The 21,696-nt window shown below is 55.3% G+C and overlaps 5 protein-coding genes across 5 annotated transcripts; 2 read left to right on the top strand and 3 right to left on the bottom strand.

The window, feature by feature from the left end:
* Positions 1 to 741: 741 nt before the first annotated feature.
* On the top strand, positions 742 to 2,206 carry GCG54_00004103 (uncharacterized protein; the record flags this gene model as incomplete). The annotated part of the gene is made up of 2 exons (XM_045404158.1): positions 742 to 996; positions 1,055 to 2,206. The coding sequence occupies 2 exons, from the start codon at positions 742 to 744 to the stop codon at positions 2,204 to 2,206; spliced, it is 1,407 nt and encodes a 468-aa protein (XP_045263993.1).
* A 205-nt stretch (positions 2,207 to 2,411) lies between these two features.
* GCG54_00004102 (Peroxisomal biogenesis factor 6) lies at positions 2,412 to 6,724 on the bottom strand (the record flags this gene model as incomplete). The annotated part of the gene is made up of 3 exons (XM_045404157.1): positions 2,412 to 3,057; positions 3,114 to 6,480; positions 6,544 to 6,724. 3 exons carry the CDS (start codon positions 6,722 to 6,724, stop codon positions 2,412 to 2,414), a joined length of 4,194 nt encoding a protein of 1,397 aa, XP_045263992.1.
* Positions 6,725 to 9,609: 2,885 nt separating this feature from the next.
* Positions 9,610 to 11,796, top strand: GCG54_00004101 (Sterol esterase 2; the record flags this gene model as incomplete). The annotated part of the gene is made up of 1 exon (XM_045404156.1): positions 9,610 to 11,796. One exon carries the CDS (start codon positions 9,610 to 9,612, stop codon positions 11,794 to 11,796), a length of 2,187 nt encoding a protein of 728 aa, XP_045263991.1.
* A 2,689-nt stretch (positions 11,797 to 14,485) lies between these two features.
* GCG54_00004100 (uncharacterized protein) lies at positions 14,486 to 15,427 on the bottom strand (the record flags this gene model as incomplete). The annotated part of the gene is made up of 1 exon (XM_045404155.1): positions 14,486 to 15,427. The coding sequence occupies one exon, from the start codon at positions 15,425 to 15,427 to the stop codon at positions 14,486 to 14,488; it is 942 nt and encodes a 313-aa protein (XP_045263990.1).
* Positions 15,428 to 18,111: 2,684 nt separating this feature from the next.
* GCG54_00004099 (Cytochrome c peroxidase) lies at positions 18,112 to 19,255 on the bottom strand (the record flags this gene model as incomplete). The annotated part of the gene is made up of 2 exons (XM_045404154.1): positions 18,112 to 18,704; positions 18,763 to 19,255. 2 exons carry the CDS (start codon positions 19,253 to 19,255, stop codon positions 18,112 to 18,114), a joined length of 1,086 nt encoding a protein of 361 aa, XP_045263989.1.
* Between the last annotated feature and the right edge of the window lie 2,441 nt (positions 19,256 to 21,696).

Genomic DNA, 21,696 nt, shown 5'->3' with positions numbered 1-21,696 from the left:
CAGCCGACAACTGTCACCGCCATGCATTCGACGTGATTGGCGATTGCAGGTCCGTTGCGCCTGTTCGAAATGTTTTCCAGAGAAAAGGGCGGTGTCGCGTGTCGTGCGAATGAGGCATCACCGCCAGTCGCAGTCGACACCGCCGACCACATCATCGCGCAGGAGCGGGTGATGCAGGTGCAAGGGCGAGTTGGGTGGTAGTAAGCGCGAGCCTATGCAAGTGCAGCTCTGCCAGCGCAGCCCAGCAGCCACTTGCTGCACTCATTGGGCAAGTAGCCTCTCTGCGTTGTTCCCTCTCGTCCCCTTCAGACGGGAAGTCCAGCCTTGGGCAGCACCTCAGTTCTCTCAGGTCGCTGAATGGAACGAACCAGTTACCCCGCCCCCGCATCCTACCCGCCGCTGACCTACCACGACCCTTTGAGTTTCATCTGCGTGGAACCTCCACCGACCAACTTCCAGCCCACGTACGCCTCACGTCGTCTGGAACGCAAACACATGTCATAATACAGAATCCCAAAGATATCCAAACCCAAGGTACGCACGCAATGCAATATTCTTCCCCATCGCGTTGCAGATCCTCTCTTCCCAACGCCCATCCCCATAGTCCGGTGACATTTCCTTTGCTGACTGATCTGGCCCCCGAAGCTTACCGGCAGCTGGCCCTCCCTCCCAGAAGCTCTTCCCTGCAACCACCCATCTTCCACCACAACCTCGACCCGCATCGAAAAAGAACACCGAATCATGGCAACCGCGACGACGTTCTCGACCGATCCAGCCCTCTGGATCTTCACCTCCCTGACCGCCGGCTCCTCTCACATTGTCACTGCGACCTCCCGTCTCGAGACGATCCTCCGCGCCAACCGTGTCCCCTTCAAGGCCATCGACATCGCGACCGATGAGAAGGCCCGTATGCTCTGGGGCCGTCGCGCCGGCAAAGATGCATCCGGCCGCGTGAGAAGACTTCCGGGTCTGATCCAGGAGGGCTTGGTGCTCGGCGTGGGTTACCCCTTTTTCTTCCATCCGCAGGAAATGAGCTAATCCGCTCCCCGACCAGGACCTCACCGAAATCGAAGAGTGGAACGAGTACGGCGAATTGAAGCAGCATGTCAAGATCTACTACGACGAGTTCACCATCCCAAATATCCACAATAAGCCCAAGATCATCAAGAAGGTCATCAAGAAGAAGGTCCCAGCCGCCGGAGCAGAAGGCGAGCCATCCACCTCGGGCCCTGCACCCCCCGCACCCCCGGCCGCTCCACCCCTGCCAAAGAACGAGACCTACAACGCCGCTTCGAAGCCCGCTGCCGACCCGAAGCCTGCAGCAAGCGGCAGTTCGACCACGCTCCCGGTGCGCTCCATCGCCGACGAAGCAGCCGCGAAGGCTAAGCAACTCCGTCTGCAATCGCTGCGCGAGAAGGTTCACGGCAAGAAGGACGAAAAGGCCGAAGAGAAGAAGGCCGAAGGCGCGAGTGCTACCGCCGCGTCAGCCGAGACCCCCGCCGAGCCCGAAAAGAAAGCAGAGACCCCAGCCGCCGACGCCACAGAAGATGCGCCCCGAAAAGCCTCCGTAGCCAGCACTGGCAGTGTTTCTTCGGCCGCCAAGGCAGGCCTCCAGTCCCCGACCACAGGATCCTGGGGCGCCTCAACCACCAACCCCGACGCCCTTCGCGAGACACTGCAATCACCGACAACGGCCCGGTGGAAGCCGTCGGACGTCGACAAGCCCGTCACGTCACACATGGGCGCCCAGGTGGCATCCGCGTCTCAGGAGGAGATTGCAGTCGTTGAGAAGGCCGAGGCGATCAAGGAGGAGCCGGAGAAGGAGTCGTCATCTGAGGAATCATCTGAGGAGGAAGAGGCCACAAAGCCACCCATCGTAAAAGAGGTGTCGCAAGAGAAGATTGCCGAGGTGGAGAAGGCGCAAGCGATCAAGGAAGAGCCTGAGAAAGAGGAAGAGGAGGAAAGCGACGACGATAGCGATGAGAGTGAGGAAAGCGAGGAGGAGACGAAGAAGGTTGAGGCGCCCAAGGAGGCAGCTAAGGAAAAAGTCAAGGAAGAGCCCAAGGAAGAAGTCAAGGAAGCACCCAAGGCCGAGGCAAAGACTGATGCAAAGACTGATGCAAAGATCGAGCCAAAGGTCGAGCCAGAAGTTGAGGCAAAGCCAGAGGAAAAGGCAGAGGAGAAGGTGGAGACGACAGAGAAGTAAGCATCACCGCCTTGCCGGCAAGGATTGCAAAGCAAGACGTTCAACCACTCAAGGTAGGAGAGCATGATGATGTAAGAGTAGGAGATGTTCGCGAACCCTCCACAAAGGCCATTCTTGATGAATCGCTTTTGCTACATGAGATTAAGTCGTAGGTAGTGTAGTCCATCTCATCCAAATTCTGTCTTATATGCCAACCAAACCGCCTTCAATACAATCCCTCGTCATCACTAGCCGTGCCATCCTGGAACCCGGCCACAGCCTTACCCTTTCCCTTGCCCTTGCCGTTCACGACGACGTCGCCCTCGGATCCGTACTCGTCATCGCTATCCGTCGCGATAGCTTTCCCCTTGCCCTTGCTCCCGCCGCTGGCGACGGCCTTGCCCTTGCCCTTAGAACTAGCCCTCGACACGATCGACGACCCCGACACGGCTCTCAAACCCGCAGTCGCGGGCCGCTGCTGCTGCGGCTGCTGTTGCTTATCCTTGTCAGGCGAGCCCTCGAACATGGCGCGGACCTGCTCGTAGTGAGCCAGCTCGCCCGCGCTGACGGACGGCACGAGCTCGCGGTTGGCGGCGAGGAAGTCCTCCTCCGTGACCATGACGGCGATATCCTCGGGCGTGGCGTGGTGGTCGAAGAAGTACGCCGTGGAGATGGGGCCCTGGTGGCGGCGCGTGGCGAGCGCGGCGGGGTCCGCGTTGATCTCGCGGATCTTTGCATCCACGGAGGCGGCCTGGCGGGTGACGGCCTTGAGCATGGCGTCGGAGCACAGGGCGTAGAAGTCGGCTCCGGTGTATGTGAAGGGGAGCTGCTGGGCGACGGACTGCAGGGAGACGGACGGGTGGAGTGTGAATCTGGAGGGTTTGGTCAGTATGGTTTATTACAAGGGAAGGTTGAGGATTCTACTCACTTTCTGGTAAGAGCTTCCAGAATCTTGAGCTGCTTGTCGTGGGTGTCAGATACTCCGAGGTAGAGCATCTTGTCGAAACGTCCGGGACGGAGGAGAGCAGGATCCAAGAGGTCTGGTCTGTTCGTGGCACCAATGACGAAGACGCCGCCGCTGGTGTCGTCGCCTCCGGACATGCCGTCCAGCTCTGCCAGAAGCTGAGAAACGATACGGTCCATGACTCCACCGCTGTCACCCTGGTTTCCACGCTTCGGCGCCACTGAATCCAACTCGTCAAAGAAAACAACGCAAGGTCTGGCATCTCTGGCGCGCTGGAACACGCGTCTGACGTTGGCCTCGGACTCACCAATGTACATGTTGAGCAGCTCTGGTCCCTTCACGCTGAAAAAGTTGAGACTATACTCCGTAGCGATAGCCTTTGCAAGCAGCGTCTTTCCGGTTCCGGGGGGTCCGTAGAAGAGAATACCAGAGCGCTTCTTCATGCCCTTGGCAAATAGCTCTGGTCGCTCGAGCGGCAGCTGGATCGTTTCCGTGACGGCATCCTTGACGTTGTTCAAGCCTCCAACGTCGTCCCATGTCACGTTGGGGATCTTGGGAGCACCGATGGCGCCAGCGAAGTTCTTGCGCGCGGCTTCAACGGCAACGTCAAAATCGCCCTTGGTCACACATCGGGCCATCGGGCCACCTGCGACTTGAAGGTCGCGGACGGAGACGGTTCGCCCCGAAGTGCCCGTCTTGAGAGAGATTTGCTCCAGACGCAAGCGCTGTGCAATGAGCGCGCGGTCCACTACGTCAACGAGGTCCCCTGCTACCAGTGCAGCTGTCTTGAGGGCGATGCCATTGAGGTCGACTTCGGGGTCGAGGTTGATGCCGCGATCTTCAACAATGGTTCTCAGAATACCCTCACGCTCAGCTTCGTCAGGAGCACCCATCTCCAGCTCATGGCTAAAAAGGCCGCGGACTCCGTCAGGCACCTTGTCAACGTCGCTTGTCGTTGCGATCAAGACTCTTGTGTCCTGCAGGATTTCTTTCATCGTAGAGACCATGCGATCGGCCGTCAACGCCTCGACGTGCTTGATCAGCAACGCCGTGGTTTCTGGGCCACAGCTCATCGCTCTCTCGGACCTTGTTCTTAAAAGTCCTTCCGTCTTGACATCACTGCCACTGGTTCCGGCTTCGCTCAGTATGTCATACGCATCAATAGCATATGTGTGAAGTCCAATATCTGAGCAGGCTTCCGACGCGACGGTTGCCTTGCCGATGTTGCGATGAGAAGACGTAAGAAGGATGGCTACCGGTGGCATCTTAAGATGGATTGCTCTGGGACTGGTGGCTGCAGCGAGAAGCTCCCTGAGACGCCGTCTCAAGGAAGAGATGTGACGTTGATCCTGTTCAGGTAACGTCAAGGCAGACGCGCTTGGTGACTTGGAAGGCATCTTCTTGACGCCCATATAGTATGGCCAAGTGCTGTTCTTGGTAGCGGGTATACGGCTGGTGGCGAAGCCGGAGCCATGCATCGCAACTGAAGAGCTGTCGATGCACGCAACTCCACCCCATAGATCGTCTGACTGGTCGTCTTCCGCCTCCGTTTTGGATATTTGGATATGGCCCACCTTGAACCAGGCTACTTGATCGACCCTTGAGGATCCATCCTTGGTAAGAGCCATAACATCATCCACTTCTGATCCATTGCTCCCGCTCGCCTGCTCTTGGAGGGCCTTTCCTAATTGCGTGTCGATAGGTACAGCAAGGAGGTCTCCTGTCCTAACGAGACGGAACTTTTGAGCAAAGTAGCGCTTCAGTCCACCCAGCACTGCCGACTGGTATGCTCGCTCGGCAGTTACAGGGGACCGGACGTGTTGGATCGTAATATCGCGAGCGTACGGCGGTCGAGAAGCGCTCGTGAACTTGGGTAGAGTTCCCTTACCTTGGTAAGAACCGCGCTTGATAGGTGATAGTCGCAGATACGGAGGCCCATCAAGATTGGCCAGCAGAATTGGAGAAATGTAAGCTGCTGGGCTTGTCGGCTTTTGGAGCTGAGACTCGAAGAATGACAACCTGCGTTCCCCGTGCTTTGCGCTAGGTATCCGTGTCACCGGGCGTTGCGAATATCCCTCAGGAAGACCATACACCCTCACAGGCCGCCAATTAGACTCAGTCGGCTCTAGTGACGTAAAGCTTCCGAGGCCAAATGCGCCAAATCCGTTGGCAGGCGGTTCCTCGGCGGCCTCTACACGAACCCAGTCTCCTGAAAAACAGCCAATCTTGGACAGTGATGATATGTCTACGAAGATTCTGGCTTCGTCGTCATCCTCAGGGGCGGGCTTGGGGTGAAGAAGATCTACGGCAATGGGTCGAATCAAGCCCTGGGCCTTGAAAAGTCGTCCTCGGGGCCTGTCAGGACGAGCAGTCGTCGCGGTAAAGTTGGAGAATACAGACGCAGGCGTGGCAATTCCGTTGGTCTTTCTTCCTCTTCCAATCGTCATTGGAGTTCCAGGCTGCATCGTGGATACGCCGCTTGCTGTCGTGGGAAGCGTCGGGGCTTGTAAGGAAATCATATCGTCCATAGAGTCGTCAGACAAGTCGTCGTCTTGATCGATGCCAGAGAGCTCCGACTCTTCAGTTTCTGTGACCGAGTCCAACTCTGTAGTCGCAGCATCTGTCTTATACCGGTCTTCGGCAGCCGAGTAAAACTGATCGTTCGCTGTATCGTCCTCGTCGTCTTCGGGTACACCATTCAGGCTGCGGTTCGGGGGAATTGCCGAGGCGTGGCTACGTTTTGCGTGTACCCGTCCTCGCATCAGAATGATTTTGGTGTTCTCAGACAAGATTCCCTGGCTCACAGGCTCACATAGCATGATCTTTCCAGGATTCGGCGGAACGTGGGTGACTGGATGCGGAGGCAACGGCAGGGGGAAGAGATCGCCGGAATGAAGCACTATCAGGCTGCCCAAGGCCACGCGCAAAGCGGCAATCAGACGGCCGTCTGGGGTTGCCGGTCCCTTTCCAGTAGGAAGGCTAGGATGATCGCGGAAAAATGTTCCCTCGCCTTGCTCCAAGCGCTTCGTCAACTCGCTCTCGAGGCTCACAAATACCGTGTCCAACGAAAGGGCGACCACGTCAAGTATCTGTATCTCGATGCCGCTGCGACTGTGACTCGAGAGCTTCGACGGCGCGACTTGTTGTAGAATCGTCGCAAAGTTCTGAAGCGACAGAGAAGAGGGAGAGAACTGGACGGTCGAGGGTTTCATGGTGGAGGACTTGGTCACAGGCACAACTGTCCAGGCGGTTTCGGTCGGAGAGGGGTTCGGCTCCCACGGAGCGATCGCAACATGGTGAATATCTTCGGAGCCGTCTTCACGGGATGGAGCTGCGTCCACAAGCAATTAGCCATCGTGCGTGAGTGATAGCGATCTGAACAAGCGCGTCCTACCATCACGGAGGTGGGGGAACAGGTCCGCAAAGAGGTCCTCGGACAAGATACCGATGTCGCCCCTGACCTCATGGTCGTCGAGAATAAGTCTAGCAGATAGGGAGGGCTTGTCCTGTCTTCTTCTCCGTGTCCTTCTATTCCTCCTCGCCTGTGATGGCGGCACAAGCTCCGAGGTTGTCATGCTGGCGTTTCGGGACACGGGCCGATGTGAAGCGAAGCAACAGACGATATCTCAAATACGCATCGCAGGAAGTACAAAAGAACGGCCCAGGCGTCGAGTGTTAACAAAAGGAGTGAATCGTCGCGGAGCAAAAGATCAATTGGAGCCGAAGGGTATCAAAAGTCGCAGGACGGCGTGTCCCGATCGCGATGGCGGCGTTGAAGAGCTTAGCTTAGGTCCCTGAGTCCAGTGTCGGCCTCGAGTCGGGGCCAACTCAAGCTTCGGCTGGGGGTGTCTTAGGCCTCGGCATTGGCGCAGGGCCAGCTGCAGCCGCACCTTTTCCCCAATCTCCTGGGGTTACCAGGAGGTGCTGCACCTCAGGAAGGCAGCGGGGATAGCCGAATGACTAAGCACATTTCCCGGTGGAGCATCGACGCCGAATAATCCCCGCGCAAACCATACTTGACTCCATCGATAGTCAGGTGCATGTTGCTATTCACCAAGGCAACTGTCAATATCGCGAGTCGCGCTTGCTCATGTAGCAAGGCTGTTGTCGAAAGGCACCATGTCTTGCGAATTTATCTGTGCAACAATGGTTCCTCGTGGTAAGATGTTATCGAATGCCTCCGTCCGATATCGCATCCCCAAGAAGTGCGAGGTAGGCATTGGCAAGTCGAATATTGGAATGAAAATCATCCAATGGAAGAAGCGTTGGGTCTTTAAATTATTACTGCATGCTCTTCTTTCACTCTCTAATTCAAAGCTCACATAGGTCATCCCGCCCATGCGGCCTCGACATAGCACAAGCCCACAATTGGGAGATTAATTGGCATAGTGTATTCCTCTTTGGTGAAGTAGAAGTTTTGGGTAGTTAGCCCCAACAACAGCGCACTGCTTTACACGCTCCAATGAATGTGGCTGATCTCAAGTGCCATTCTGGAGTTGCAATCAAGTTCCTTATCAACGAGTTCTCCACTCAAGACAACGTCAGGAGAAGATGTCATGTTGACGCTTCTGCGGATTGGAACACAACATTCATCCACATGGATCCACTTACCACAGCTTCTACTTCGCCTCAAGGCGTATTTATCGACGTCCTACATGCATCTGCATCCTAATCGAATACCAAAACGGGTTGTAGGTGACCAGTTCGGGTGCAGCAGCCGGCCACGTCGCAATTGAGTTTCGCCGTGAGTAAGCAGCGCATTATTTCTGGCTTACAGGACAACTCCTAGCAGCCCCGTATGACGACTCTCTGGTTTCGCGGGTGTGCGGCATCCGGACGCGCTCCACGCTTTTGGCGAGTCGCCTTGATCCAGCTGAACAGAGACAAAAAATTACCACATCTGGCACAGTACAGCCTTGTCCAAACACCAAGCAGACTGCGTAATGTGGCGATCAAGCGATTGCTGGCACTGCAGATCCGGTTCGTCCTTGTTATCCGGCCGAGGAGGCTGGAAAGACAACACACTTCTCAGGGTAGAGAGCACAGACGCAGCGGCTTCGAAAAAGTCTGAATGTGCATGGGATGCTGAGTTGGCCGGGTTGACCCAGACTGTTGCCAGCAGCATCCGTACTCGGTTTCCGTATCCGTAAACACCACCCCGACTATTCTTGGGATTTTGTGGCGAAAGGCTAGGCAGAGTTCAAGGTAGCCGCGTGGTTGGTGCCGTTCAAAGGTTTGCGATGACAGGTCTGTATCTGGATGTTAAATGATTGGCAGAGTTGACGCGGCATTCCTTTGTCCTATCGACGACACCTTTTTTTGCCTCCTTCGAACACATTGAGCAACAGATCCATCGCGGCCAGGCTTTTCCAAGATATATGGCAGTGCTGTCGGGATGTCGATGTCAATGATGATGCATGGTTTTCCAAACACATCTCGGGATCGTCACATGCTTTTTTTCTCCGGCTGGTTGAGGTCCAATCAATGCAAGTCATTTAACGGATGGCTCCAAACAACACAGCTGCTATGACGCAAGCGGGGCTCCTCCCCGGTCGATGGAGGTCGACGTAGCCACCCACTGGCTCGACGGCAGCAGCAATCTGCGATGGCAGCGATACCTCAGCCGGCAGCGACTGGTCCGGGCTTCTTCAGCGCTTCAGCGCAGCGTCAGCGACAAGGGGAAGCCGGGAGGCTCCAAACAAAGTTTCCTGATGGCTGCGGCTGGACCGCATGGGCGTCTGCGTTCTGGGAGGGTGTTGCGTGTGTCCGTCCTTCTGTCGTCGGGTCTCTCTCTCTCTCTCTCTCTCTGTGCAGTGCCAAAGTGCAAAGTAACATTGGCATTGACATTGACACCTTCCAGACCTGACCGCGTGCGCTGGAATCTGGACACAATCATACCACGATTCTTGCGGTGAGACCGACTTGTCGTGATCTTTGCATTTTCGGCGGTACGCGAGCGCGTTCACCCACGTCCGTACTTTTTTTTTTTTGTTATCCCCCCCTTCTCAAATTTCCCCATCCCTTTATCGTTACCGTCCGGCGGCGCTCTCCCTTGTTATTATTAACCCGCCAACCGTTCCGTCTAGTCGATTGGTGTGGCATTGGATCTAATCCTTACCTCCGCCCCCAATTTGCGGCGACCACACCCCTCCACCACCCCTTCCCTTCTTCCACTATCGTTCCGGATCTACGCTTTGCTTCCCTGCTTTGGATACCACCCTCTCACCTCCAATGATGCCTGTTCATGCCATCAGTGGCTTTGGACTGATCATTTGAGAACCAATTTTCCATCCCAATCATCTTTTGCCAACTTCATCGCGCATTTCATCCCGCTGCGCAAAGAGAGGCGACCCTTCCCCCTTTTTAGCCGTTCCAGTCCCTGCAAATCTCGACCCTGCGCAACTGTTGCGACGCAGAACATATTTCTCGTCTGCGATCGGGTTAAAAACTCAAGAAAGACATGGGTAACTTCTCCGATTCCTCGGACGGCCGCCGCGACCGAATACGCGACCATGCCGTTACACAAACCGCCGTCGAATTCGCCCAACAAGCCGAAAAGTTGTCACACCAGAAGCACGAGACCAGCGACTCCGCCGTCGCCGTCGAGGCCCGTTTTGTCACACCGCAGGATCCCGTTGTCGTCACATCAGAGGGGCATAGGCTTCCGGGAGTCCCTCTACAAGAGGCACACAAGTTGAATATACTGAAAGAAGAACTCGAAGATGGCCCCGCGGTGGTCAAGATCAAGCAAGGGGACGAGGTGCAAGACGAGGTCGCCAATGCTGAAGAGAGTTCGGAAAGACAGGAGAGGGTAATTTCCCTACCAACGGACGTGGATGGCAAGTCTCTCCAAAGATCGCAAGAAGGCTCCCTTCGTCGCCAGATGCCGCCCTCACACACCAACCCCTTGTTTCCGCCTTTACCGCTTTACGGGCCGCCATCGCTGTTTCGCGACTTCCAGTGTATGGTTTTCCGGGTGTCGGCATTCTTCCTGAGCTTGGCGTTTCTTGGAGTCATTGTACTCGGCGCACTCTTCACCAGCATTCCGCCACTATGCACAAGGATATTCTACCGCCTAACACTGCGCAATCCCGACAAGCGGAGGCCATTCTTCGAGGAAGAGATACGCAGAAACAAGCTCCGTAGAGACCAGGACAAGAATTGGAAACGAAGCAAGTCCAGCCAGAAGCTCAGCAAGGACAAGGAGTCCATGGCTGATGAGTTCGTCCCGACCGAGGGCGGGCCCGATCCAATCGTCTGCGATGTCGGATACTACGCGCGTCGCGTTGGTTTGGACGTCGAGGAATTCCAAGTACAGACCGAGGACGGATTCGTAATTGACTTGTGGCACGTCTACGACCCGAAAGAATACACGCCGTTGAGCGAGAAGGAGAGAGCCGACAGAGGGCCCGACGTTTTCACTACATCAAGGAAGAAACTCAAGGATCCCGAACAGAAGAAAAAGTTTCCTGTCTTGCTTATGCACGGTCTACTGCAGAGTTCCGGCGCATACTGCACCAATGACGAAGATTCGCTCGCATTCTACCTTTGTAAATCTGGCTTCGACGTCTGGCTTGGCAACAACAGATGTGGCTTTAAGCCCAAGCACGTGTTGCTCGAGTACTCCGACCCGAGGATGTGGTGCTGGAACATCCGTCAGATGGGCGTTTTCGATCTGCCGGCGTTGACCTCGCGAGTTCTCTACGAAACCGGATTTGAGAAGATTGGTCTGATCTGCCATTCCCAAGGCACAACACAAACCCTCGTGGCCCTAGCCAAGGAGCAGCGACCAGACTTGGGTGAAAAATTGACAGTCTTCTGCGCCCTTGCGCCTGCCGCCTACGCGGGACCTCTGATCGGAAAGATGTACTTCAAGTTCATGAGGATCATCACCCCTGGCATGTTCCGCTTGATGTTCGGTATTCATGCCTTCATCCCCTTCATGATGCAGATGCACCAGATACTTCACCCCAAGGTCTACGGCTGGCTTGGATACAAGGTGTTCTCGTTCCTTTTTGACTGGACAGATACAAGATGGGATCGTGGTCTGCGAGATCGCATGTTCCAGTTTGCGCCTGTCTACGTCAGCTCGGAATCCATGCGATGGTGGTTGGGAAGGGAATGCTTCGCAAGGCACAAGTGTATCCTTTCTACCAAGGAGGACGTCCGCGCTGAGGAGAAGGAGGACCGCATTAACGGCGACGACTCTCACACCCTGCGAGCCGATGACGCCGACGGCCTTATGTCCCCTCGTACAGTCGATGAGCACACTCGTAGGCCCAAGGGCTCAACAGCATGGTACAACGAACAAGCACCGCCGTTCGCCCTCTGGGTTGCTGGAAACGATGACCTCGTCGACGGCAAGAAGCTCCTCCGCAGATTCGAGAGAGGCCGCGAGCCGCACCTCCAGGTGGTGCACAGCAAGGTCATTGATGAGTACGAGCACCTCGACGTCATCTGGGCCATGGATGCCCCGCAGCAGGTGTTTACCGAAATCCGCGAGGTTTTATGGAAGACTTGCAATGCACGGGACAAGTGCCGTATTCCCAAAGGCTGCGAGGACGTTGCGAAGTGGGTGCCGCCGGTGGCCAAGGTCGCCAACGGGGACACGGAAGAGAGTCAGTCGAGCAGTGATGATACCGAGTAGACTTTGGCCTCCGAGTTTCGGCAAGTTTTTCTGCATGAGTTGGAAGCGGCGTTGGTGAAGAGACGAAAAGACGTAGACCTCGTATATACCTCGGGTGGAAAGCGTGTTTTGGTTTTCCCCGGCATCGCTCAGGAGTAAAAGCGTTGGACGACTTCTTGGATTGCACGAGTAAAGGTATGGCACACGCGTAATGGTAGTCGTTCTGGCAAGAACACGGTTGGAAGAGTATACAAGTATACACTAGAGTAAGAGTAGACGACGTACACGAATCATTGACTGCGGTAATTCTTCATTCTCTTTCCGGGATTGGATTACATGGCTGAGACAAAATCCTTTGGACGTACAATATATCACACCGACCAACGTGCCTCGTTAAAACTTTGCCTGGCTAGATGATCTGCTGTTGAACCAGAAATGTGTCCACACGTTTCTGTGGACAGCAAGGCCAAGTCCGACGTAAGTCTGCTACATGTCTTCCTACCATACCGGCCTCGCCAGCGAAGAAGGTTGGCACAAGCAACCTCATATGGTATCCGCATCAGCACCATCCTCTGGGCATTGGTGGTGGAATAAGTCGAGGTTCACAACACATTGCTAGATCGAGAGGTTTTGAAAAAGTCCAACTCGAAGACAGACACTGGCTTGCTGAGTCGAGGGTGTGTTCTCGAAACGCTCAAATCGGAAGACTTGATTATCCCAAAAAAAGCGACGATCAGCAACACATTCTTGAGGAGTAGACTAGGGACAAACAGTTCGTTTTATACTCTGCTAGCATGATGATGATGATGATGTTGACGACTTTCCGGAGACGTGCTAGAAGCTTTTTTTACTTTCACTTTGTTGCTGTTTCGTTGCTACTGCTCGAATAGACCGCTGATTGGGCATCGATGTCGATTACATAAAGCCTACTGCGCTACTGTTGGGCATCAACCCTTCAATGTGACGAGGATGGGAGAAGAGCTCAGTTCGTTCGACTTGTTGCCGTAGCCTTTGAAGAAGTCTCACGCTAAGAGTTTTCTGGAAACTTGAGCATTCTCAAAAGTTAATCTGTACATACGTTCCCTCTCCGGCGTTTTCTCTGGCTTATTCCGGGACATAATAATACCAGAAAGATTCATCTGCTGTGTGTTGTGCGCAAGCGTACATACCCACAATGTAGAAACATTGAAGCTTGGAGTGATCTATTGGTATCAAGCTCTCGCAGCGGCAGATGTGATTTTGTCACCAAAGCTTGTGTCTACTCACGATGTTGAATGTTAGAGGCAGATGCACTTCTATTAAATGTAAATATAAAACAGAGAGAGCTTGACCTGGAGCAGTTTCGGTCAGCCAGCAGATAAATCACCTCGTTGTAGGCTTTATTTCCATGGGTGACGACATCATTGTGCGGTCACGCAAATGCATCAATGACTGTGACACCGACTTCAGCGCCATATGGATATCCTAAGTCACTACTTCACTGTTATTGGCTTCTTATACAATGGAATAACCGAGCGTTCTGAGCGGGTGATAGGAAGCCACTCCCGACAATGCCAATATGCTCGACCCGAAACTCGAAGTGATGTCATAGTGAATGGCACGGCTTTCATGGCGGGAAAGTCTTCTCTTGAATTAGTAGCTGGAGCAGATGCGACCAGAAATGGCAATGATGAATGGAATACGCTGACCACTTCAGGAAGCGAAGCTTTTAAAAAACTTCTCTCATCCTAACATAGTCGCCACTAACGATGTTCCCAACAGAACAATACTGGCAATACAACCCAAATTTGCCTTATTTAATCAACTTTGACTGAGATCTTTCGGCTAGGCGGGGCAAATTTTAGCTCTTTCGGCGTCCCTTAGAAAAAATCATATCACAGATATACGTTACTGCACTCCATCGAGACGGAATCCATTGCGTACCTGTGTATTTCAAAACTCCACAAGTCTACTCATGCTATTTCTCGTCAATTCCTTCTGATTGTTCTCAAGAAGAGTTGTGTTAAGCTGCAACTCGCACATACTACGGCGTCTGTACCTTGTGTTCACGTTCGTTTCGTTCTAAAATGATGCGGCTCATACATAGTTAACAAGCACTCGCAAACCCGGACTGGCCAATCGGGTTCGATGTCTCCCAAACAATCACCCATTCGCAGCCCTTTTGTCTCTCGCCTCGAGGCAACCCGTTCGCAAACAGCGAGGTGGGTATATAAGTCATCCATGAAAGACACATTCACCCAGAAGAACCCAACAAATCCAAACGTCGGTGGGGGGCGCTTCTGCAAACGTGGGTGCGAATCTCGAAAATCTTGTCAAGTCTTCTGGAATCTGTTTACGACTGCAATGGGCACGATTTCTGGGGCCCATGCCTGGCCTATGTACCACGTTTCCCAATGGCGTTGTTCTCTGTTTATTGCGCGGCAGATAGCGCAATGAACGTTTGCGACTTTGAGCGGAGGACGGAAACTCACATGCTTTCGACCACACTTTCTCAACTTGGTGGCTATGTCACTTCGAGGGTCCTTGCTTGGAGTAAGAAATGGTATATGTTTCATTTTACATAGTCTATTAGGACTTGGTACAAGAACCTTAAGGCTCTATATCTACGACTCCTCTACAGAGGCAGCCCCAGACGAGGCCTCCAGCCAACTGTCTAAACCTCACGCACGTCTGCGACTTCAATCCCTCCTTCACCCCATCTTCAACCACCTCAACCGATCCTCTCCGCCTCCTCCATCAACTTCTCAACACTAAACCGCGGGTCTCCCGTCCTGAACCACTCCAACAGCTTCTTCCTCTCCGCCGCCCTCTCCTTCCCCTCAGCCTCCCCATAAAACCTCTGAAGACACATCACAAGCCACTGCGCATGCTCCGACTTGACTCCGCGGTCCTCCGACAACTTGCCGTGCATCAGCACCAGGCCCCTCTCGTCCGCGAGGTCCGTGTGGTGCGTCACCGTCGTGTGCGGCTGCGCGTACTCCCCGCGCGCCTTGAACTCGGCCAGCTGCGTGAACATGACCGTCGCCGTCTTGGACGCCGCGTCGAACACCCACTGCAGGAAGTGGATCTCGGCGCCCTGCGACTCGTGCGGCACCGGCAGCACGAACTGCGGGTTCTCCCTCGCGAGGGCCTCCATCTGCCGGAACGTCGACGACGGGATCACTGCGCAGAGCGATGTCGGGTCCGAGGCGTGGCGCAGCCGCCAGATGGCCGTTAGCTCCTTGTCCGGCAGCTCGCGCGCCTTGGGGAGGTCGAGGATCTCGTCAAGGGACTTGATGCCGTTGCCCGAGGCGCCGGGCACCGGTGGCGGCGGCGGCGTTCCTGTTTGTGTCGTCGCGGTCGTCGCCGCGGGCGCGGGTTCGTCGTTGAGGATCTCGTCTAGCCCGGGTACCGAGATGGCGTCCCTCTTCTTCTGCTCTTGGATCTTGTCGGCGTAGGCGGCCTTGAGCTCGTCAATGTTGGAGACGCCCTCCTGCTTGGCCTTCTGCTCGAGCTTCGCGCGGTACTTTTCGACGACGGCGCGGGGCTGCTGGGTCGTTGCGAGGAAGCGCACGTCGTGGACCTGGGCCCAGCGGCGCTGGTTCGAGGCGCGGAAGGCGCGCGCCGAGGAGGTGACGAGGTGCCGTAGCGCGGGGATGCGGCAGGATGCCATGTTTGCGCGGAGATGAGGGTTTGGTTCTCCTCGGTGTATCGGGATCGAGATCGGTTTCGGTGGGTGTTTGTCGCGCGCGCGGACTGAGGGGTGGCGAGCGTAAGGTGCAAAAGTTGAAATGTCACTCATGCAGCGTCTTCAATTGAAAAGCTCATGTGGGCCCGGTGGCGGGGCCGGTTTTCGGCGCAGCTAAATGCCGGGCTGCAGCGCGGAGGCGGGCCGCAAACTCAACCCGTCGCGCTTCGTGCCTCCGTTGTGCATCCTCGTCTTTGCATGGAACCTTATACCCAAAACGAATTTGAGCATCTCGCGCGCCTTTTGAACTTACTATTCTAGCTTTACGCCGCTTCGGCCCGCAATTTGTTTTAGTTCCACTTCTTTCTTTCCATACCCCTTCGTAACAGCGAGTTGATCCCAAGGCCTGCCTCACGTCCCCACCATCTTCAGACAGATTTTGGCCTGTTCAAATCATGTCATCGCCGCCTAAGTCATTTGAGTCCCCGGCTATCTGCTCTTATTAAGGTCAATTCCATCCTTCCTGGACAACCCCCCGGCCCTACTTCAGCAGAAGCCATGCGATTCGCGTGCAATGTGGAGGAAGAGTGCATGCCAGTGTACCGCAACCTCAAGATTGAGACACGCTCTTCCAACCTCTTCTACTTCTTTTTCTCTTTGGCCGTCGTCCGCGATGATGTGGACATATCTTAGTAGTCTCGGGACCAGTCGCTGATTTATGGTGGTATTGACGACAAGGCAACCATCGACAAATCGTCTCCGGATGACTCCCCCATACCCTTCAGCGAAATGGTCGTCGTATCACAGAATAGCCCAAATCAGCATCCAAAAAGCGCAAATCTAGCTTTGCTCCGCTGACGCAGTCTATCAGGAGCCCTACGTGAGGCTTAGGCTGTGCGGCATGGGTTTCCAAGTCATGCGTCCTCTGTTGCCGCCACTTCTCCTTACCGGATCCAGCCCTTTTCATCAAGACATTCCTGCGATCAGCAGTCGGATGGGTGGTTAAAGACCGCAGACCTTCTAGCTGGCTCCTCCCCGGATTCCGGCGCGGGGCCTGTCAACCGCTTTTCGGGAGCGGGGCCGGTACGCCGGATTGTGCTCCAGTCGTCACAGCATAGGTAGTGTCCGTTACAATTGCTTCCCTCGTGCCTGCAAGTGCTAATCACTCCAGGGTTCCGGATGGAAAAGATAATCAACGCTTCTATTAGCCAAGATGATAGAGAGCCACGGGCAAAGTGTCCATCTCGGCCGGGGCTGGCTTGGACGCCCCACAGCGAGCGGTTACATCCCGTCCGGGGCAACCCAAGCCTGGGTAAAGCCATATGGGGTCCAAGTCGCCCTGCGGCTTAAAGCCAGCATCTTTGGGTCAAGAACATCTCTCCGATCCACGATGGTGTCGATTAGTATCGAACCATGGCCGTGAGACACGGAACCGGCTCAAGTGAACTGGTAGTGCCCCAGAAAGCTTATGCACAAGCATAGGTTACGCATCATGGCCGAGGCGATGAAGCTGCGATTTGCTGGACCAAGCGGTGGTGATGTGTCTTATGAGCTCAATCAGTGCACATGGAGATGACGAAAAAGGTGTTTGAACGAGCGGGAGGAAGTCCAGACTGGATTATGGCCTTCTTCCCGTGTCTGCGACTTTCCTTCTCCGCTGTTGGTAAATGTCCTGCCTGGATATAACAGGGGACCGCGGGATATCCGGCGTCGAGAGGGAGAGTGTGCTGACCGTGTCGGAGTTGACTGCCGGGTACAGATCATGCCCGCGTCTTGGGTCGAACAGGGAGGGAGGGAGATGAGGCGAGGTGACGGTGCACCTGCATCAACCGCCCCCAGCACCGTCTCATCTTTGGTTTCCCCAGATCATAGCACGCATACGAACGATTTCCAGACGATGTCTTTCGTTTTCAACCGTTGGCAGAGCTTCTGGGTTGCTTCCGTACCTGGACCCAACGCTGCCCCCTCAAAGAAGAAATCGCCATCGCTAAACAAGACAAGTGGTGCGTCATCAATACAATCCGAACCGGGACCCGAGGAATGAAGACGCAGAAGATCTTCCCTTCCCGCCCTAAATGCGGGGGAAAACCCCATGTCCAACGTCTGGGGAAACGCACTAAGGCAGGTGCCGATGGTGGTGGTGGTGGTGGTGAGCTACCAATCCGTCGGGATTGGCTGCGCTCAAAACACCCATGACGCGAAGAAACAGTCCCTGCTGCCGTCTGGAAAACCGGAGAGGTGTGTGTCGCCTGGCCATGTGGGATAATGATGAGGGGAAGCCGGCCGGTAGGGCTTGGATTGGAGAAGGGGTCAGGCGGTTATTATTAGCACCGCTCGATCCGACCTCGATCTTTCCCCTCATCTCATCTTTATCTCGACTGCATGCCATCTCAAGTAATGTACCGTCGGGCGACTTCATCGGTGGCCTGCTGTCTTGTCTTTCAAGGTTCACGTTGATTGTTGTACAGGAACTATGGACATGGCAACACTATGAAAACATTGTCCAGGATCGGACTGACGCTGAAAACCAGGTTCGAGGGCATTGCTCTTTCGCCTCTCGAGTTTCCTCCTCTCTCCGAGCGGATATCTCTCTTCTATGTCTAACCTTTCGTGGTTTTGGTAAATCGCTTTCAAATCAAATTTGCTTTCCCACCTCACCAGCGGCACATTTACTCGGCCCAAGTGGGCTTGAAAGTCCAACGCTGATCCTCGCCCTGGGCAAAGGGGACACCAAGCTCGAACAGCTTGACAATAACGTTGGAGAAGTCCTTGAAGAAGGAATCATTGTCCTTGGCGTACTGCTCAACGTACTTCTTGAAGGTCTTGTCCTGGATCAGAGCGTAGTCGGCGGGAAGCATCATCAGGGTCTTGGTGCCCTTGTCCTCGTACTGGGCAGGGCCGTCCCACTTCTTCCACTGCCACTTCTCGTTCAGGAGCAGCTTGTAGTAGTCGTTGGTAAGAACGGTAGGGGAGAAGGTCCAGGGGCCGTCGAAGCCGGAGCGGTCGGTGTGGCAGCGGCCAAGGGCGTGGGCACCGGCCAGGGCGACGATCTCCTGGTCGTTGAAGCCCATGCGGTAAAAGATGTCGCGAAGGTGCTTCTCGCGCTTGGAGGCGTCAGGGAGACGGCCGTCGGGGGTGCAGGCAGCAGCCTCACCGTCCTTGCGGCCAGGGCGGTAGGGGATGACGGGGCCCTGCATCTCCTGGATGGCGCAGACGCCACCGAGGATCCAGAGGTCGGAGTAGGAGATCCAGGGGAATTGCTCTGCGAGAGGTTAGCATTGCTGGCGGGGGCTATTGACTTCGAATCGGAAGCAACGTACTCTTGACGGGCTCGAGGAAGTCACGGGCAGCCTTCAGACCGGCGTTGGCGCCATGATCGGACTCAGGGGCGAAGCGCATGGTAGCGCCGTTGCTGCCACCGGTGCCGGTCTCCTTGTCGAAGGTGCCGCTGGCGTGCCAGGCCAGACGGACAAGGACGGGGCCGTAGCTGCCGTCATCGTACTCGTCGTTCTCTACGAGGCGGTCGGCAATGGCCTTGTACACCTTCTCGTAGTCGGCCTTAGTGGGGTTGACGATCTTGGGGGTCGAGCCGGCAGAGACGCCGCCCTCGCGGGTGTAGAAGTAGCCGCCGGCTCCAACGACCGCGGCACCGGTGAGCCAGATCCAGGTGGAGCTTCCGGACTTGGAGGCGGGCTCGGAAGAGTAGAAGCGGCGGCCCTGCTGGCGGAAAGCCTGGCGAGGAGCGACGGCGAAAGTGTTTCTAGAGGTGGTGCGCATTGCCGCGCGGGCAAATTGTCTGGTAGAGGCTGCCATCTGGTTGGGGTTGTGTTAGTTTTGGGCTTTATCGTGAGCAGGATTGCGGTGTGTGTGTGTGTGTGTGCCGGGTAACCAGCCGATATAAGAACACCACTCCTCAACAAGAAGATATGAGGTATGAAAGCTGTGTTGGGGGTTTGGAAATAGCTGGAGACCAACCTTGCTTGAGCTTGAGGTGTGTATGGGATATCAAGAGTAAGATCACAATTCCAATGGAGCGTAGAAAGAAAAAAAAGAGAAATGGAAACTCTCCAGCGGGGAGGGGCGGGAAAGGGAGCAATTGACAGTTTAAAAGAGACTCCCGAATGTTCCTGCCCGTTGCCCGGGGGCGTTTGAGAACTACCTGTGTACCCTAGGCTTGGCCGAGCTGGCACACCAGGCAAAGGCTGCTCGGCTTCGAAGGCCGCCTTCTGGCACCATTCCGGAGGGGGGTGAGAGCACAAGACAAGGACCAAGGACCCCGACTTCCCAAGGAGAGACAGACCTCAAAGTGAGAGAGGGACCGAGGGAGGACGGCGACGTGTGAAATGAGAAATTGATGGCCTCTGACTGGTCAGATTCGTGAGCTCCAGTCCAGAAACAGGGGACCGGGGGCGGCCAAGATGCGTGGGAGCCACTGTTTCTTCTCCCCCCGGGCAAGGGCCCGACTGCCTCCTGCTTCGCCATGTGGGTTCCCACGACGTTTGTGGTGGATCCCGACCTTTTACGTCGTCGTCTCCTTCGTTCGCCTTGTGACGGCACGGGAAGGTGTGCGCGCGGTACCTTACCCTGCACCTGTGGGAGGTGTATGCTGTAAGCCGAATGGAGCTAGTTTGCTCACCAACAAAGTCGAGAAATTCCGTGCTAGCGACCGATATCGAAACGTGCCGGTGCTGGGCTTGGTGCTGTTGTACCTGTCAGAGACAAGGCCGAGGACGAGGTATTATCCTTTGCACAGCATCTGAGTCTTACAGCCCGAGAAACGCTGACACATGCGCTAGCATGAGTTGGCCATGTGGCTTCCATTGCATTCACAATTTTTTTTGCTCCGATAATGGAGGCCGGGGCAAGGCAGAGAAACCCCCGAATTGCGTCCAGAACTGGATTGCTTATGAGAGCAACAATTCTAACTTTGGCATATGACACTTGAAATCAAATAGCAGCCTCCAATGGGCGGCCGGCAGCATCCCGCAATGGGTCTTTCAACCGTCGTTCTCCGTCGACCTCCGGTCATGGTTCGTTCGTCGATGACGATTCTCGTTCATCCCCACGACATCAGGGTCAGTCATATCAAGCAACGGAAAGTGATTTTCTCGGCAAAGCCAGCCGATTGCCTGACCCCACGCTGAATGGTCGAGAGCCGCTGCTGCGCAACCAGCTCGCCCTTTCATCTTGTAGTATTTGTAATAAATCTCCCGGGGGACCCAGTTTCTGCGTTGACTCGAGCCCGCCGCCCCAGATGCGCAGATGGGGCGCCGATGTAGGATGGGGAGCGGGCTCTGCTGGGCTGCTGCTGTAGCCTGTCGGGAAGAACAGTCTCCCCGCGCAATTCTGACCTGACTTGACTTCGTAGTCGCAAGTACCCATGTACCATTTTGATACGGCGATGGCGACGCAGCAAACGTGCTCAATCACTGCGAAACGGCCACCTCCCAAAACTCGGCCCTTGGCTGACTCGGCCTTTTGCCTCACCATTTTCGCCCGTCTCCTCTCCTTGAATATACCCTCGAATGTGTGCTTTTTTTTCGTCAATTCCTACGCCCTATCGTGACACAACCCAAGCCAACCGATGTTCCCTGAGCACACATCCAACAGCACACTTTAGATCAGCGCGTCTCCGCGGCACTCGGCTTTCGGGAACACACTGCACATGGGAAAACGCATTTCGTCGGCCCCTCTAACACGTTGACTGCCGTTGTCGCCATCCCGCCGTTGCCTGCGCTGGCATCGCCTACCCCCGACTCCTCCACTTCCCACGGGTTCGGATGCTCCCTCCCCCAGCTCACGCCATGACAAACGCCAGCCATCCATCCATCTTCGGCCTCACCTACACCCTCAGTTCCGAACTTCATTCCGAGCCGACAGCAGAGGGCTGAAAACGCACCTAGCTTAGCGGCCGGAGCGTCCTCGGGAAAAATATCTACTCTTCCGTAGGGCGCGCGACTTGACGCACCCCCAGCGCGTCGACACTAAAAAAAGGCAAAAACTTCCTGCGGCTTCTTTTCTTGCAGGACCCCTGCTAAACTTACCAATCAACCTCTTGTCCATTTGTTTGCATCCCAAAAGCTGTTAAAGTCTGATGCCCAACGCCCGTTGAACAAATAATTCGAACGCGCCCGACAGAGTATAATGAGAGTTCGAGAACCACTCACACATTGCTTCCAAGAGTCCTTCTAGAGCACGTCGACACCGCAGCCGCTGGCGGTCCAAACAGTGGGCACAGACCGGCACTTTCAACC

This window comes from Colletotrichum gloeosporioides (genome assembly GCF_011800055.1).
Source record: "Colletotrichum gloeosporioides strain Lc1 chromosome Unknown consensus_48, whole genome shotgun sequence".
Lineage (NCBI taxonomy): Eukaryota > Fungi > Ascomycota > Sordariomycetes > Glomerellales > Glomerellaceae > Colletotrichum > Colletotrichum gloeosporioides.
This window is presented reverse-complemented; position numbering and strand designations above follow the sequence as displayed.